Raw genomic sequence first — 19182 nt, 5'->3', positions numbered from 1 at the left:
TTACTTGTCAGAATTATGACAGCTACTGTCATAACTTTCACCCCCAAGGGAAATTTTCACTCTCTTTCCCTGGGCTGTGCTATCTCCAGACTCCTCCAGGACAGAAAGAAATGGACACAACCCTATAGACATATGCCAGCTTCATGGGGAGACATGACCAATAACTGCAGCAATAACTGGGGATGCCAAGACTGACAAAGACACTCTACCTGCAATAGTCAATTTCCTCCAGTGCTTGGAGGTTTTCCTTCCCTCACACCTGCTGAGGATCCTCCTGCCAACACAAACAAGAATGACAGTGACCATGGCAGGAAAGGCAATGCCAGCCATGAGGGAAACCCCCACTGGAGCATCAACCAATGGGTCCAATGGCCAAAGAATCTTCTGGCTCTGTGGCTTCTTGCCCTAGAAGGGGCAGCCAGCAGGGCTGAGGTAATACAGTTCTGAAATCTTTTTTAGACACAGCCAACCCAATCCACAGCCACATTTTGCAGAGGTCATGTGAGCACAGCTTCTGTCATTCATTGTGATGATATCAGCATTGCATCCTGCTCAGGCTTGATGTCATCTTGTACAGAATCTTGCCCCTACATGACAGCTGTGTGCATGGTTCTTACCTGCAAACTCTGTACCCTCTGCTGATGGGCCATAACACAGATCTGTTTTGAATGCCAGGTCTGCTTCTGATGGTCACAGAATCAGTCTGGCAGCTGTCCCTCTTGCAGGTCAGCCTGGGGGAGCTGATATGGCCACAGGCAATGACAGTGAACCCACAACCTGGCACAGCCTGGTGGAATCAAGGATAGAAGGCTAGAAGTCAGGTAGCTGAGCAGCAGAAACCACTTGTTCTAGTGAACTGGTGACCAGACTGTGAGCAGTGGGTGGATGGAACCACTGGGAGCTCTCAGGGTGGGTGATGGGCACCAGGTCCTGATGTTTTCCAGGTGAAGTTTGAGAAGAAGGCACTCCTGGCAGGGGCAGCAACAGGAAGCTGAAGAGGTTACAGGGCCAGCCAAGGCATCAGTCACCACAGCCACCACACATGCTCCAAATCCTTGGCCTGACACTGCCCACCACATCCTCCTCCTTAAACCCCAGTTGGCCACTGCCAAGGGTGTAGCTCTAGGTGTCTGGTGAGCCCTGTGTAGGGATGTGGAGCCCAGGGAATTGGAGCCCTTCTTGGAGCTTGTGGCTGGGAGGAGCCACAGGGCAGGGATGTGCAGAATCTCCCCAGCTGCCACCATCTCAGCCCCCTAAGCAAGCAACCCCTTCTAACACCACTTGAGCCACCCTTCTGGTGATATATAGTGGCAACCCAGTTTTTAAACTTAATCAAAAAATTTAAAGAAAAAAACAAATCATTTCAACAAAAGTATTAAGAAAAACAGCCAGAAATACATTCCTTTCAACATGTTCCTACCATACCCCCCAAAATTTAACAAACCATAATCATTCATAAGCATCCCCATAAAATTAAGGTTACCCTCCATAACTCATCTGTTATTAGAAAATCACTGCCCTTTCAATAGTTGCTATCACTAGAAACCTACATTCTACATATAAAAGTTATTTTGCATTTTTCAGTGAGTTCACATTAGTGGGAACATACAAATCTCTCTTTTTGTACTTGGCTTATTTCACTAAGCATTATGTCTTCAAGTTCATCATGTTGTCATGTTTCCTGCTTTATTCATTGTTATTTCTTTTCCTCTACTTGATTTAGGATTAATTTGCTACTCCCAATCTTGCTTTCAGAACTTGCTCCTTCTCTTCACCATGTGAAAATCTGATCAGAATATGTCTCAGAGTGGGTTTATTTGGATTTGTTCCGTTTGGAGTTCATTGGGCATCTATGATTTGCATATTTATATCATTGAGAAGTGTTGGGAAGTTTTCCCAAGAAGAATCCTTTTAATTTGATCAAGTTTTTTATTTCCAAAAATCCTCTTCTTAAAATTTACTCTTGCATATTCTTTATGCTCTTCTAGGGTCACCTTGATGTCCTTTACATCCTGAGCCATGATATTGGTATCTGTGATTACTTCTTTGATTAATTGCTCCAAGTCTGTGTCTCCTGATTTTTTTAATTTGAGCATTTTGGTTATTCAGTTTCTGGTTTCTTCATATGCTTTAAAATTCTGTTATTTTTGGCCTCTTGGCATTTATCTTGATAGGGTTCTTTTAGGATATGCAGGCTTATTTCAACAATTATCTACAATTTGATGGAGCTACAGGTTAGTAGAGTGCACTCTCCCTGACTTACCAGCAGATGGCCTGCTGGAGTCAACACCTACAGTCCAGTCAATTCTCCCCAACTTTTTTATGCATCATGTGGAGTCCAAACATTGTGGAGGTTCTATCATGTGCAGCAGGGACTACCAGCCCTGTGGGTGGGAGATGTGCCCTGTGCAGTTTGGCAAGGAAGATGGTTTTAATACCCAGTACTCCCAGCCATTCCTGTGGCTGTGGCTGGAATGCACTGGGGCTGCAACAGATTTCTAACACTTGATCTCAGATTGCTCACAGTCCCACTCTATAGTGGGCCCACAAGTCCCCATGATTGGTGTAGGGCTCCTGGCACTTCTTGTGGCAATACTGCTTCTAGGCTGTGCACTCTGCAGGCTTCTGTGGAGGAGGAATTTGTGCCATCACAGGCCATCAAAATCCTTCAGGAAACTCTCAGCCATGATCCTGCAAAGGGGTATCTCCCATCCCACTGCAAAAATGTTTCTACAGGGGATGGAAACTACCCACTTCTGTGATCCTCCACTTGTTGGACTGCTCTGTCTTTGGGGCTCTTGGCTGAGGCAGGTGCTCAGGACATGGAAAGCACTCCCCACCACCCTTCAACTGTGGCTTTTACTGCTGATTCCCAAGCTGCTTTCCAGATTTTACACTAACCTGCCACCAAACACTGTCTCTCAGTTTCTCCCCACCATGGCATGGCTCTGGCTGCCATTTCCCCAGGGGACTCAAACACTCACATGATTCCAAACACAGTCTATCAGTTTCCCCAAGTGCACGGTCACTATGGATGTAAAAGTCTTTGCCCAGCAGGTGGAACCCTGGAACTGCTATTCTGGAGCACTTTGTCTTTCATCTAGTGTTTTTCACAGAGGAAAATTTTGCTCTATGTCTCCTAATCTGCCATCTTGTATCCCACACCACCCATTTTTAATGGAGGGAATGACCCAAATGCATGCTCAAGATTTTCCATCCCCAGGCTACCCAATACTCCACGACTTACAACCTTATTATTCCTGTAAGAGTTAATTTTAATTTCATTTTAATGTAAAAGACCAACTCAGACAGTGGAAAGGAAAATGTCTGTATCACCAGAAATGAATCCAAAGTTATTATTTATTTATATTCTGTTCATTACTGCTGTTTTTATACCTGTTCAGAGTATATAAGGCTTATGACACATAATCTTGGCCTGTATATTTTTCAGTTAATGTTCAAAGATCCCTGGTTTCACAGAGTCATTATATTTATGTTTAGAATTGTGTGAAAAAATAGAAGCTGAACATCATAGAATTTTGAGGTACAGCTTTTACCTCATAAATATTTGCAAGTACGTCGAGAAGAACTTTGATTTCATTGCCTACAACTCATTACAAAATTCTGCATTCAGCACTCCAAGATCACTTCACAATCCTGTATTTTAATTTAGTTTTCATTTATAGGTTAGTTGGCAAAACTCTGAAATCATGGTTGAATTGTTCTGTGAAGCATTCTTGTTAGATGTTTTCCTCAGTTTCATATTCCTGAGGTGAACTCCAGCTGAACACATTCTGATTTGAGTTCACGGTAGACATTTCCTTAGTATGGGAAATTAAGCATTGATGGATAAATTCAAAACTACCAAAGACTTTTCTTCATTCCATATATATACAGAGAATAATGTATAAAATGTGAAACTTCATGTATATTGCACACTGTAATTTAAGGATTTCACACATTTCTTCATTGAGTAATAATGACATCATAATTATCTCCTAGAGTTGATGAGCTGAAATCTATTATAAGTAATTACATAGTGTTCCTCTCAGGATAGAGCAATCACATTATTAAGGATAGATTGTAAATAAAGGCATTTAGGCATTGATTACATTGACAGAGATTTACACTACTGTGTTGTGTTTTATTTTTTTAACTTTTTAAATGTGGTAGCTGTGTCTGAAAACTACAATATGCACAACATATTTAATAAGTTCTCTGATGTTCCTAATGGCAGATTTATGTCTAAAGGCTTTCACACATAGATGGCAGACATGTTTTCTCCCCAGTGTTAATATCTCATGTTGTCTGAGGATCAGTCTATCAGTGAAGGCTTCCCCATGAAAAAAGCTGACAAATGGTTTCTTCCCAGTGTGAATTCTTCCAAGTTCTCTAAGAGTACCACACTGATGATTCCCTCATAAATGGCAGACCTGTGGTTTCTCCCGTGTGATTTCTCACCTGTTGGATGAGAGTAAAACTATAACTGAAGTCTTTCCCACATAGATGGAATACATATGGTTTCTCCCCAGTGTGCGTTCTCTCATGTAGCCTAAGGCTACCACTTTCACTGAAGGATTTCCCACATAGATGGCAGACATATGGTTTCTCCCCATTGTGCATTCACATATGTTGTCTGAAGATAGAACTATAAATGAAGTATTTACCACAAAGATAGCAAACATGGTTTCTCACCAGTGTGAGTTTTCTCATGTTGCCTAAGGCCATCATGATGACTGAAGGATTTCCCACATAGATGGCAGATGGGCAGTTTCTACCCAGTGTGAGTTCTCTCATGTTTCCCAAGGGTACTCCAACAACTGAAGGATTTCCCACATAGATGGCAGATGTATGGTTTCTCCCCTGTGTGTGTTCTCATGTGTTGTTTGAGGGTAAACTTATTAGTGAAGTCTTTCCCACAAAGATGACAAATGTGAGGTTTCTCCTTACTGTGAGTTCTCTCATGTTTCCTAAGGCTACAACAATGACTGAAGGATTTCCCACATAGATGGCATACATATGGTTTCTCCCCAGTGTGAGTTCTCTTATGTTCCCTAAGGCTACCACAATGACTGAAGCATTTCCCACATAGATGGCAGACATATGGTTTCTCCCCAGTGTGTGTTCTCACATGTTCTGTGAAGTTAAACTTACTAGTGAAGAATTTACCACAAAAATGGCAAACATATGGTTTCTCAACCATGTGAGTTTTCTCATGATTTTTAAGGCTACCAGGATAACTGAAGGATTTCTCACATACATGGCAGATGTATGGTTTCTCCCCAGTGTGACCTCTCTCATGTTCCTTAAGGTTACGACATCGACTGAAGGATTTCCCACATAGATGGCAGATATATGGTTTCTCCCCAGTGTGACTTCTCTCATGTTCCTTAAGGGAATGACATCGACGGAAGGATTTCCCACATAGATGGCAGACATGTGGAACAATGTGGTTATTTCCATACTGAATTTGCTTATGTCTACTAAAGAATGACTGGGAATTGATAGCTTTCTGAAATTGTTCATTTACATAGGGGTTTGTTTCCATGTCAGACAATGTGCAGTGAATTAAATCTTTTCCCAAATCATTACTTTCAAAGGGATCCTCTCCAATGTTAGAAATCTGCTGGTATAAATGAGAAGAGAAACTGTTAAATGTATGTCAACATGTAAACATTGATTCAATTCGCTAGTCTAATCATACAGTAGGCCCCAGTTAAAATTCATCATGCCACTTTCTTGTAGGCAGAAATTTTCTCTTTTTAGCATCTCAACTGCAGAGCTATCTAATCAATTTTGCAAACTTCAAAGTCACAAAGTATAGGTATATAAACATGTTTATACAATTGTGCTTTTATAAGATTTCAGGTTATGGCTTTCAGCTCAGGTTAATTTTCCCTTAATTGGAACTATCCAAAACTTATTGATGGAGCAGTGTTTAATCCCATATTTCATTAGTCAGATGACTGTGCTGAACTCCTAGACTATTCAATCCCAGCTACTTATTTGGAAGACCACTGTCATACTCATGATGCTTACCTTTAACGGAATAGTATATTTGTCCTTATCACAGATACATGGCATGTTTATCAGTTCTTCTTTTCTGGGCTCATTTTGTCTGCCTGAAATAATTTTAAAAACATCATAAAGTGGCATTAGCAGACTGAAATGTTAAAAAACTTCCAAGGTTCATGTGATTATGTTTCAAATTCTCATTTACATGGGGAGCAACCTGAAATTAAGGTATACTCTAGAAAATAGCAAAGCATTTTCTAGAAATAGAGAACTAAAACATTCTCAGTATTAAAGTAATTGATAATAATAAGATGGCATGTTGGGTGGTAAAGAAAGAGAAATTCCTCTAAGAGGAGGATAGGGACAAAGGCCACTGTGTGTAAGTTTAACTCCTATAGGTACACAAATATCTCTTTCTTTAAGCAAAAGACAATCATAGATGGATTCTTAACTAGAGATTGATATTGGTATGGAATAATTGCAAATTTCTGGATTTCCCAAGTCATAGCCTACATTTCACGGAATATCACTCAATTAAGGAAACCTTCAGTTGACATTTCTAAAGACCTCATTCATTGACACCATGCCCCTTCTCATAATGAAACACAGCATCCTAGAACTCACTTGTACTCTGTCCTTGAAGGAATCCTAATCCTTCCCTCCACAGTTCTTCTCCTTGTTCCAGCTGGGAAACCACTTCAGATTTGCAGAGCTGATACCCTACTTACAAGAAACAAGCATATATTTTGAGTTCTATGCTGATACAAGTTCATGATAATCAAGTCTAGGGCAGATGATTAGGAACAATACGGTAAACTGTGAAGAGCACCACAAGGAAGTGCAATTTAAACACAGTATGTTGATAATCCATTTCCAGCAAAGGATGACTCCTGACCTTCAATCAAAGTCATTAAGTATATGTTGATGCCCATGCCTAAATTCTTAGACAACACATCCTCATTCTTTATATACAAGGAAAAATTAAAACTTCACAGTTTTGAAGAATATTTTATAAAAGCATCCATTAAAATAGGCTCTACTCAATCAATGTTCTATGTGGAAAAGAACATGTCTATTATTTTTCTACTGTGTACTGAAACTTCACCAGAGTCCCAGGAGGATAATACTATCTAGACAATATTTTATCTATAGAAACAATATTCATTGAGTTCTCATACTGTTCTGAATTGTAAAGCAGCAAAAATGATACGAAATTTTAGTCAGGAATATCACAGGCCAATGGTTTGACAAATGAGACATAAGGAAAAATAGAAAAGACGGAGTTTCTTACAAGTAGTCATAACATTATGCAAGAATCAGAGAAGAAATAAGAGTGGCATATGGGGAAGTTGTATAGATACTTGAATATATTGCTTAGGGATTAGTTAGATGGTTGAATTGATGGATAGATAGATGTATACACTGTAGAGAAAATTTTAAACTCACCCACTGACATCAGATGATTGATACTCTCCAGCATAACATCTCTGAATATGTTTCTCTGGGTTGTGTCCATCAAGGCCCACTCCTCTGCATCAAAGTCTATAGCTACATCATTGAAGGTCACCAATTCCTAAAACATCATAAGCAATTGACTTCAGAAAAGGCTATTCCTACAATATCCACAGTAGGTAGGTAGAAATGATGGCACTGAGGAAGGGAAGGTGTTGGGCATATAAAAGGACCAAAATGTGTTTGGAATCCCAGTTAGGTCATTCTTACTGCTAACCTGGGATCTGTCTTTCAGACACACTCACAGAGACATACAAACTCTGCATACATAAAACTTCACCATTAGGCAATAGTGCACGACATATGGTGTGATGTACCCTTAAAGTTTTCCCACAGACTGATAATAATGACTTCCAAATGGTGATCATCAAATTTGTTCATGAGTATCCATAACTAAATCTCCAACTATTTCAAGTAAATTCACAGACTCATAATTATGGAAGCATTAATCATGATCTTCCACTTTTTAATGCAATGATTATTCAATTATTCCCATCCATCTTATAAAAATATTTTTGTGTACTGCCTTAGTATCCATCTTTGGCCAAATGGCTTGCCTCAACACTGACCTTGGCCTAAGTAACAGCTTTCTATCCCTCCAGCCTAAAGACCCCAGAATTCAAACCTACATCTTTGCTTACCACCAGCATTGCTAAAATGCCTCACCCAGAACCCTCTGGTGATCTCAAATGCTATGGTAACATCCCAACAACCCTGGAACCCTGAATGTCCTTCCTCTTTGACAGGTATTTGCTCTAAACTAACCAATCTCTACCTCTTGTACAAAATCTAATGTATACCCCATCCTACAATAAAAGCATAGAAGCATAAACCGATTGGTCCCTTTGGCTCTGCTTGTGTGCTGCCCACACACAAACTGGGTTGTTCACACTCCCCAATGACTCCACATGGCAACACTGTCTCCCAAGGGTCTTGGAGTAATAAACTACATTTTTCATGTAATATTGTTTCATTACCCCATTTTGTGATACTTGACCTCCAACTGGACACAAATTTAAAATCAAACGTAACCAATTTTGTGGCACCTGCAGTGATCTTGGTTTCCTTGTCTATGAAATGGTTTGACAAAATTTTTTAAATTTTGAAAAACCCAATGACTGATGATTCCTATCTAACCAAAACTTAAGTACAGGTGATAAATCCATTATTCAATAAAGTGGTGGAAGACTTGAAGCACTGTGTATAACTCTTCAGAGGTCTATACACTTTATTGCAGAATTTGGGGACAGTAGGTTCTTCCTCTTCCAACTCCACAAAACTCAGCTGTTTACTATGATATGAGTGTAGGCTGTAAAGTAACATAAACTATAGCCCCCTATGACTGCTATACCAAAATACAGTCCTAGGCTGACTCTTTCTCTGTGAGGAGACCACCTGTAGTCAATATTCTCCTGTACTTCCATACTGCCAATTTCATTGTATCTCTTGTATATTCATCTTGACTCTGTTCAAGGATAAATAGACTATTTGTTCTGGTCTCTCTTTCTCAATAGACCTTCAAGTATTTTCACTGGTCCTAAAATTTTACTCTCCCTACAATATTCCTCCTCTATGCACAGCTTAAAATAAGGAAACAATATTCCCTATTCTTTTCTTCAACTTACCAAAGTTGTACAAATATTGATAAAATCCAAGAAAATGGTTAACTGGGGAAAGATGGCAATGAGAATTTAAAACTTTTTTCAAAATGTGAAAATATATTCTATCAAAACTGTAAGAAGTTTACTATCAGATTATATGAATACATTATTTTCATAGCCCCTTGTGATCTATTTCTTGTCATCTCCTGAACACAGCGTAGCCCTGACCCCAGCACTCGTGATGCTGGACTGATTGAACTCACCTGATGAACCATATGCCTCCCTATTGGAGTGTTAGGTTGTGCAGTTACTCATCTCTATCCCTTGTATTCACCACAATCCTAAGCACATTGATACCACTAACACAGAGAATGAGCAAATTACCTCCCAACTGAGACCATAGGCTCCATGAGGCAAATAAATCCTCTCACATCTCTTCTGTGAACACACAGCCTTAACAGAGGCTGCAACATACTAGTGTAAAGGTAGAGGGATTATTTCTTACTTCCTGACCCACCATAGTTATACCAGAGTCCTGGGTATAATTAAGTGGATCTCAAATATGTGAGTATTTCATCAATGTACTTGGAATCTGCCAGGTCAGTAGGAGAAATAGGCATATTTTTGAAAAAGATTTTATTTCAGTAGAAATATCATTCCCTTCTCACCAGTGTTTGCATCGTCAAACTTCTGCCATCAACCTTTTCCACTGGTTTTTCACTCTCAATCTGAGCAATAAGCATCCAATGCTGAGGAGGGAGAAAGAAGACATAAGACTCAAAACATTTTTACATTTTCCATACCCACATGTCACAATTACCCAAATATTCACCTGGAAATAACACCCACAGTCCACCAGCAGAAACATACAGTGTTCTTTAAGAGAAACAGGGGAAGGCTCTCATCTAAACTCAAATATAAGAATGCTATGACTCATGTTGCTAGTAATGAAAATGTGTATAAAGCTATCTTACAGATAAGAACATGAAAATCATCACTTTTCATGTGTTAATTGTCCCATGGTGGTCAGAGTATTCCAACCCCCTCCATGATTCAAGAACAGGTATCTCTAACTCATACCACATGTGGATTTTGGTCTTTCCCTACAGGTAAAAATTGTGGAAATTCTCAGATTTAAGTATTCTTTGTTTATGAAGTACCATTGATTCTCCAACATCTATCCCCACACTCAGAGCACTCTCTCCCTTCTCTATTCTGCCCTGTCCTTCTGTATGCAATTGCCCTAAATCATCATGGTTCAACTCCTTTGGATCCCTGGAAATATCACTCCCTCAACCCGTAAACAGTGACTTTCAGATATTTCCCTAAAGGATTTGGATACTTATCATGCAACTACAAAATTATTTCATGTTGAGATTGATCAATCCAAGAACTAACTTCATCTGGAGGGACCAATTATGTCCACCCTCCAAACTGAGAACTCAAAAATCCCCTCAAAAGAAAGTAACAGGAGTACATGTTCATAAAGTTTCTGTCATGATCCACAATCCACAGAAGGCAAGGGCTGGCACAAACTATAGACTGAAGGGGTCTGTGAGGCTATCAAGTTGCTTCATCTATAATTTAGTAAAGTGGTTGTTGTAGACCTGTCCCAAATTAATCATTTGTAGGAATATGCATGCATTTATCTTTCTCTCCCTGTATATGTGGTGTGCATATCAGTATGTGTGTGTGCATTTGTGTGAAATCATTAATCATCTATAGCCAGTAAATTATCCCTAGAGCACCACTAATTATTAAATATATTTCACAGACATTTGATAATTTATCATTAGCAATAGTAGGCTTAATTCACCAAGTTGTATCTGAGGCCCAGAAATAAAGAGAAAAGAAGGTGCATAATGTGTTGCTCTGCTTGGAGATTAACAGTATTTGCTTATTTAATCCTCACCATAATCCTGCTGCTTATGGTTTATTTATCAGGTTAACAAATGACATGATCAGAGTTCAGAACATTTTAGTATTATGACAAAATTACATGACTAGAAAATGACACAGCAAGATTTAGAATTTTGTTCTGCCTGTCTGCCAAGCTTAAATTTCTGGAGTATTACACATCACTCAGATTTTTACTAGGAATATCCCTTTCATATCAAATACCAGAAGTCCCACCCTGTGGCTACAATCTTCTCTCCTAGCTCTGCCACAAAAGTACTCCCCATACCCAGATTCTCCTTCTCCATGTGGACCTACAGTGTACTGACCCTCCTGATAAACATCACCCCCTATCTCTCATTTTAACTGCCCAGTTTTTTTTCATATTTGTAATTTCAACACATACTTACCAAGACCAACATTATGTCCCTGTGATTATTTACCACATCTAACAATCTAACCCTCAATACTCAATGACTTCAAAAACCTGCAATTTTCCATGACTACATCTGGCACAATACTTGAGTAAGATATTGATCCTGGTCTAAACACAGATCCACAACTCCTGGAGGTTTTCAAATATACCTGGTAACTGTACTGTGTCTTGCTAATTAATTCCTTCCTGCATACTACATAAATACTCCATATCTTCTCAATGCCTTTTGAATCTCATACACTCTATCATTTCCACACATTTTCAACAGATGAGATTAAGTTCTCCTGAGCAGATGGATTATGTAATTTTCCAAATTTCACTAAAATCCACAGTATCTTCAAATATCCCCAAATGCATACACATTAGTTATTCCTTCTCTCCTATTAAATAGAAAAGTCATGTTCCCTCTGGCTAAGTCTATTATCTCCAATTGATTTCAATCTCATTTTTGTTGTCAATTGCATTGTCAATTTTAAATTAAATCTCCCCCTCTCATCAGAATCCATCAAATCACATAAGTTCACTTTTGATGCTTCCATATTGAAAAAATCAAAGCAAATATTCTCTGAATATATTGTCTCTCAAGTTTTGCTCTCCAGACCCCCCCTTGACAAACTTAATGTGCAGCCACCCCATCCTTTCATGCACCTCATCCTTTGACTCACAAAACTCAACACTGATGTTCTCTTTCATAAAACTTGGAGATCAATAATGATCTCCCAATAAATGGTTCCTTACTTGGATCCAAAAATTGGACCACAATCTCCTTTTTGGAACTTTATTTTTCCTCACTTTCTCTGCCATCACAAGCTTCTGATCATATTCAAACTACTCCAGACACTCCTTTACCATATCCACTACAAAGAACTCAAACAACATGGTTGGAACATCTTGAACTGGTCTGTTGATACATTTATTCAATTTAATTAAATTCTTCCACGGCTATCTCTAAATTGAAAGTGATAAAACACTTATCTGGATACTATTTTTAAGTCCTCATGGATTTTGCTTAATTATTTGCACCTAAAATGAAATATAGTGTGGGACACTCTTATACACCCAAAGTGCAAATATTACTCTTCCACCAGTCTCAAATCTCAGCTAAAGACTCCAAGACACATTCAGGTATTGATTTCTTACATGACCTCTTGACACAACTAAGCATAAATTAACATTGCTTTTCTCTCCACTGAGAACTATTCTCATGATTCATTTCCACTCCAAGGGAAACATACCACAAACATACCTTCCCATTCCATACTCATTTTCTTTCAATCATTTCAAACATCAGTCTCTCAGAGATCCCTTCACTGATCCAACCAAACTTAGCCTTTTGCTTGCGCTCCCACTTCATTGTTCTATTACTCCTTCAGAAAACTGATCCAATGTGATTATAGATGTCTATCTGTCTTTCTATCAGTCTACCTATCTGTCTATCCCATATCCAGCTGTTTATGTTCTTTTTGAAAACTGGTCTAAATGCAGAAATATCAACATCTGACTGGTAATATCAGGCAAGTTTTCCTTCAAACACTAACTTATACATTTTATTAAGCTTCCTTTGTATGTAATGGATTGTTTTTCTCTTGCTGCTTTCAGGATTCTCTCTGTCTTTGACATTTGATAATCTGATTATTAAGTGTCTTGGCGTAGGCCTATTCATATCTCTTCTGTTTGGAGTATGCTGCGCTTCTTGGATCTGTAATTTTATGCCTTTCATAAGAGATGGGAAATTTTCATTAATTATTTCCCCTATTATTGCTTCTGCCCCCTTCCCCTTCTCGTCTCCTTCTGGGACACCAATGATACGTACATTATTGTACTTTGTTTCATCCTTGAGTTCCCAGAGACGTTGCTCATATTTTTTCATTCTTTCTATCTCTTTTGCAATATCTTCTCTAAACTTTTTGATTTGATTTATCATTAGTTTAAATTCCTGTATCTCAGTTGAAGTGTACGTTTGTTCCTTTGACTGGGCCATAACTTTGTTTTCCTTAGTGTAGGTTGTCATTTTCTGTTGTCTAGGCATGGTTTCCTTGGTTATCCAAATCAGGTTTTCCCAAACCAGAACAGGTTCAGGTCCCAGAGGGAAGAAATATTCAGTATCTGGTTTCCCTGTGGGTGTGTCTTAGAAAATTGCTCCAGCCTTTGATGCCTCAGGTCACTGTGCTTTTCTGCCCAGCAGGTGATGCCTGTTAGCCTATAATTCTTGACTGGTGTGAGGAGGTATGGCCGTGTTCCCCCAGGCTCTGGGGTCTGGATCTGAATGGAAAGGGCCCCACCCCTTTCCTCCTAGAGAAGACAGAGCCCCCAGGTGGAGGTCATTAGCATTTCAATGGTCTTGCTCTCTGCTTGTGCTGTCTCCACCCTTCCCAGAGTTACAGCCCTGGAAACTGAAAATGACTGGGGCTTTCTCCACTGAGCCAAAAAAGAAAGATAGTCCCCTTCAGACCCAGTCCAAGGCAACCCTCCGGCTCTCCAAGGTCAGTCATCACCCAAAGCCTCTGTTTTTTGGGGCTGTGTACCTGTAGTGAGCAGTTCACACTCACTACTTAAAACCCCAGCTGAAGCTCAGCTGAGCTATATTCGCTTGCTGAGAGAGAGCTTCTCTCTGGCACCACGAGGCTTTGCAGCTCGGGCTATGGAGGAGGGGGTCTCATGACTTGGATCCACTGGTTTTACTTACAGATTTTATGCTGTGTTCTCAGGCATTCCTCCCAATTCAGGTTGGTGTATGATGAGTGGATGGTCTCGTTTGTCCCCCTGCAGTTATTCTGGATTATTTACTAGTTGTTTCTGGTTTCTTGTAGTTGTTCCAGGGGGACTACTTAGCTTCCACTCCTCTCTATGCTGCCATCTTGCCCCGCCTCTCTATACATTTTAAATACTGAGAAATATCAGGTTACAACCTTCTAATGAACCCTCAGAATATCTGCTCCCAAATGCTTAAATCAGTTTAAACAATTACATTCTGATTAAATTTTGATTTATAAAAAAGGAAAGTCTGCACCTCCTGGTAAAAACTGTCTCCAACACTCACCAGAATTCAAGTAAATTGGGAAACAAAATGAAGAAAAGTCTCCATTGAGCATGCCTCCTCTACACTTTGGAGCTCAGAGCTTCTTTTGTTCTGTAGCATCTCTCTTTTTGTGCCATTGATAACTTCAGAAGACCTAGAATCTTAAGAATACTCTGAAGTTGGAGACTTCAATACACTGCTCCGATCAATGTATAGAACTTCTAGACAGAGGATCAATAAGGAAAGAGCTGTTGAATATCATGAGAAAGGAACTAGACTTAACAGATATTTATAGAACACTACACCCAACAACAGCAGGATACACATTTTTCTCAAGTACACATGGAACATTCTCCAGGGTTGACCACATGTTGGGTCACAAAGCAAGTCTCAATAAATTCAAAAATGTTGATAATATACAAAATACTTTCTCAGATCATAATGGAATGGAGTTGGAAATAAATAACAGATGGAGGCTGGAAATTGACAAATTTATGGTGGCTGAGCAACACATTCTTAAAAAATCATGGGTCAAGGAAGAAATTAAAAGAGAAATTAGTAAATATCTCAAGGTAAATGACAATGAAAACACAACATATCAAAACTTATGGCATGCAGAAAAGGTGGTGCTGAGAGGGAAATTTATTGCTCTAAATGCCTACAATAAAAACAAAGAGCAGAAATTAAGGAATTAACTGCTCAACTGGAGGAACTAGAGAAAGAACCACATGCTAATACCAAAGCAAACAGAAGGAAAGTTATAACAAATATTAGAGCAGAAATAATGAAATTGAAAACATGAAAACAGAGAGAAACAACAAAACCAGAAGTTTGTTCTTTTAGAAAAGTCAATTATATCAATGGACCCCTAGCTCAGCAAAAAGAAAAGAGAGAGAGAGGATTCAAATAAATACTATAAGAAATTTGAAAGAGTACATAACCACTGATCCCATAGAAATAAAGAAGATAATGAGAAGACACTAGGAGCAAGTATACTGACAAACCAGACAACTTACACAAAATGGAAAACTTCCTAGAAAAGCAATAAGCAATATTAACCTGAGAAGAAATAGATGACCAGAAGAAACCAATCACAAGAGATTGAATCAGTCATCAAAAAGCTCCAAAAAAAACAAAAGTCCAGGACCAGATGGCTTCACATATGAATTCAACCAAGCATGCAAGGAAGAATTAGTACAAACCCTGCTCAAATTCTTCAAAAAAATTGAAGAGGAGGGAAAGCTGCTTAGCATATTTTATGAAGCCAACATCACCCTAATACCAAAGCCAGACATTAAACTGCAAGAAAAGGTAATTATAGACCAATCTCTTTAATGAATATAGATGCAAAAAATATTCAACAAAATATTTACAAATCAAATCCAGCAGCACTTTAAAAGAATTATACACCATTATGAAGTGGGATTTATTCCAGGAATTCAAGGCTGGCTCAACAAAAGAAAATCAATTAATGCAATACACTACCTCAATAAAGCAAAGCAGAAGAACCACATGATCATCTTGATTGATGCAGAAAAGGCATTTGACAAAATTCAACATACTTTCTTAATGAAAACACACAAAAGGAAAGGAATAGAAGAGATCTTTCTTGAAGGGATAAAGGCAAAATAAAAAAAAAATCCACAGCTAACATCATACTCAATAGGGAAAGGCTGAAAGCTTTCCTTCAAAGATCAGGAATAAGACAAGGATGCCCACTGTCAACATATCTTTTCAACATTGTCTGGAAATTCTAGTTACAGCAATTAGGCAAGAAAAAGAAATAAGTGGCATCCAATCTGGAGAGGAAAAGAAAAACTTCCACTGTTTGCAGATGACATGATCCTATAAGTAGAAAATCCAGAAAAAATACAAAGAAAAACAATCACAGCTAATAAATGAATACAGCAAAGTGACAGGGTATAAGATCACATGAAAAAATCAGTAGCATTCCTATATGCCAGAAATGAGCAACATGAAGAGGTAATCAAGAAAAAATCCCATTTACAAAGGAATACACTTAATGAAGGTCTCAAGAGACCTATACCCAGTAAACTATAAGAAATTGCTAAAAGAAATCAAACAGGACCCCCAAAAAGTGAAGAACATACCATGGACATGGATTGGAAGACTAAATATAGTTGTCAATTCTACCTAAACTGTTTGATATATTTAATGCAACAACAATTAAAATCTCAACAACTAACTTTACAGAAATAGAAAAACCAATAACCAAATGTATTTGGAAGGGAAATGTGCCCCAAATAGCCAAAAGTCTCTTGAGAAACAGGAGTGAAGTGGGAGATCTCATACTACAAGACTTTGAACCATATTACAAAGCTACAGTGGTCAAAACAGCATGGTACTAGCATAAAGATAGATGTACTGAGCAATGGAAAAAAATTGTGACTTCAGAAATAGATCCTCTCATCTATGGACAATTGATCTTTGGTAACACGATCAAGCCATCACTACTGGGACAGAGCAGCCTCTTCAATAAATGGTTTCTGAAAACTGGATATCCATATCTAAAAGAATTAAAGAGAATCCTATCTCACAACTTATACAAGAAACTTTAGGGAAATATATTAAGGATCTTGTGATAGGCAGTGGTTTTCTAGACCTTACGCTCAAATCATGAGCAATGAAGGAAGAAATAGATAAATGGCATCTATTCAAAATTAAAAACTTCTGTATATCAAAGGACTTTGTCAGAAAAGTAAAAAGGCAGCCAACTCAATGGGAAACAATATTTGGAAACTACATATCAGATAAGGGTTTAATATCCAGAATATATAAAGAGACCCTACAACTAAACAACAGTAAGACAAACAACCAAATTTTAAAAAGGGCAAAAGACATGGATAGACACTTTTCTGAAGAGGAAATACAAATGTCTCAAAAACATATAAAAAGATGCCCAACTTCACTGATGATTAATGAAATGCAAACCAAAACCACAATGAAATATCATCTTACACCTACTAGAATTGTCATTATCAAAAAGTAATGAAAATAACAAGTGCTGGAGAGGATGTTGGATAAAGAGGCAAATTTATTCATTGTTGGTGGGAGTTTAGAATGGTGCAGCCACCCTGGAAGGCAGTGTGGCAGTCCCACAGGATTCTAAGTATAGAATTGTCATATGATTCAGCAATTCCATTACTAGCTATATAGTCAGAAGAATTGAAAGCTAAGAAATTAATGGACATTTGTAAACTGATGTTAATAGTCACATTATTCACAAATGTGAAAAGGCTGAAATAGCCCAAATGTCCACCAATGGATGAGTGGGTAAACAAACAATGAGGAGTAGCATATACAAACAATGGAGTATTATACAGCTGTAAGACAGAATAAAGACACAGAGCATACAGATGTGGCCCTCTCTCTCTAGCTAAGCCAACTTGAAAGGTGAAATCACTGCCCTCCCCCCTACGTGGGATCAGACACCCAGGGGAGTGAATCTCCCTGGCAACGTGGAATATGACTCCCGGGGAGGAATGTAGACCTGGCATCGTGGGACGGAGAACATCTTCTTGACCAAAAAGGGGATGTGAAAGGAAATGAAATAAGCTTCAGTGGCAGAGAGATTCCAAAACGAGCCGAGAGAGCACTCTGGTGGGCACTCTTACGCACACTTTAGACAACCCTTTTTAGGTTCTAAAGAATTGGGGTAGCTGGTGGTGGATACCTGAAACTATCAAACTACAACCCAGAACCCATGAATCTTGAAGACAGTTGTATAAAAATGTAGCTTATGAGGGGTGACAATGGGATTGGGAAAGCCATAAGGACCACACTCCACTTTGTCTAGTTTATGGATGGATGAGTAGAAAAATAGGAGAAGGAAACAAACAGACAAAGGTACCCAGTGTTCTTTTTTACTTCAATTGCTCTTTTTCACTTTAATTATTATTCTTGTTATTTTTGTGTGTGTGCTAATGAAGGTGTCAGGGATTGATTTAGGTGATGAATGTACAACTATGTAATGGTACTGTGAACAATCGAATGTACGATTTGTTTTGTATGACTGCATGGTATGTGAATATATCTCAATAAAATGGAGATTAAAAAAAAAAAGACACAGCATAAAATGTGGATGAACCTTGAAGACATCATGTTGAGTGAAATTAGACAAAAACAAAAGGTTAAATACTGTATGGTGTCACTAATATGAATTAATATTAATGTAAAAACTTTGAGAGTTAAAAGCTGTGAACAAAGGTTATCACAACACAGAAAAAGGTAGAGATTGGGCATTTGATGCTGAAGGACTATAGAATGTGCAAATGGATTCATTGTATAGACCCAGAAATGGAGAGCAAAACACTGCATGGTGGTAGCACAATATTATAAGTACACTGAACAAAGATGACTGTGAGTAAAGTTGAAAGAGGAAACTAGAGATGTGTATGACACCAAAAGGAAAGACAGAAGATAAAGACTGGTACTGTATAATGTAGCAAAATGATGAGTCATCAATCATGGTGATTAAATGTACAAATACAAGAAAATTTCTACATGTGGGAGAACAAATGAATGTCAAGTTTGCAATATGTTGAGAATTGGATAGTATTGGGGAAAAATAATCAATGAAAACTAGAGTATATAGTTAACAGTCACCTTGTAATATGCTTCTGTTAATTGTAACAAAGGCAATATACTAAACTTAAAGTCCTATAAGAATGGGATATAATGGA

General features: G+C 38.4%; 1 protein-coding gene and 1 pseudogene across 2 annotated transcripts in view; both read right to left on the bottom strand.

Moving 5' to 3' along the window:
* On the bottom strand, positions 1-1244 carry LOC119520224 (annotated as a pseudogene).
* A 2135-nt stretch (positions 1245-3379) lies between these two features.
* LOC119520499 (zinc finger protein 596-like) overlaps positions 3380-19182 on the bottom strand; it is a 54935-nt gene continuing 39132 nt past the window's right edge. The window contains exons 2-7 of one of the 2 annotated variants that reach the window (XM_037818402.1): positions 9797-9877; positions 7462-7588; positions 6640-6738; positions 6040-6122; positions 5261-5626; positions 3380-4461 (exon numbers count right to left, since the gene is read on the bottom strand). In XM_037818402.1, coding sequence (XP_037674330.1) covers positions 4393-4461; positions 5261-5626; positions 6040-6122; positions 6640-6738; positions 7462-7588; positions 9797-9877 — 825 coding nt within the window. In that variant the 3' untranslated portion in view covers positions 3380-4392. Of the gene's footprint in view, positions 5627-6039; positions 6123-6639; positions 6739-7461; positions 7589-9796; positions 9878-19182 lie in introns of both variants that reach the window. The other variant, XM_037818400.1, reaches the window with a different exon arrangement.

This window comes from Choloepus didactylus, chromosome 25 (genome assembly GCF_015220235.1).
Source record: "Choloepus didactylus isolate mChoDid1 chromosome 25, mChoDid1.pri, whole genome shotgun sequence".
Taxonomy (NCBI): Eukaryota; Metazoa; Chordata; class Mammalia; order Pilosa; family Megalonychidae; genus Choloepus; species Choloepus didactylus.
The sequence above is the reverse complement of the archived record's forward strand: the minus strand, read 5'-3'. Positions and strand labels throughout refer to the sequence as shown.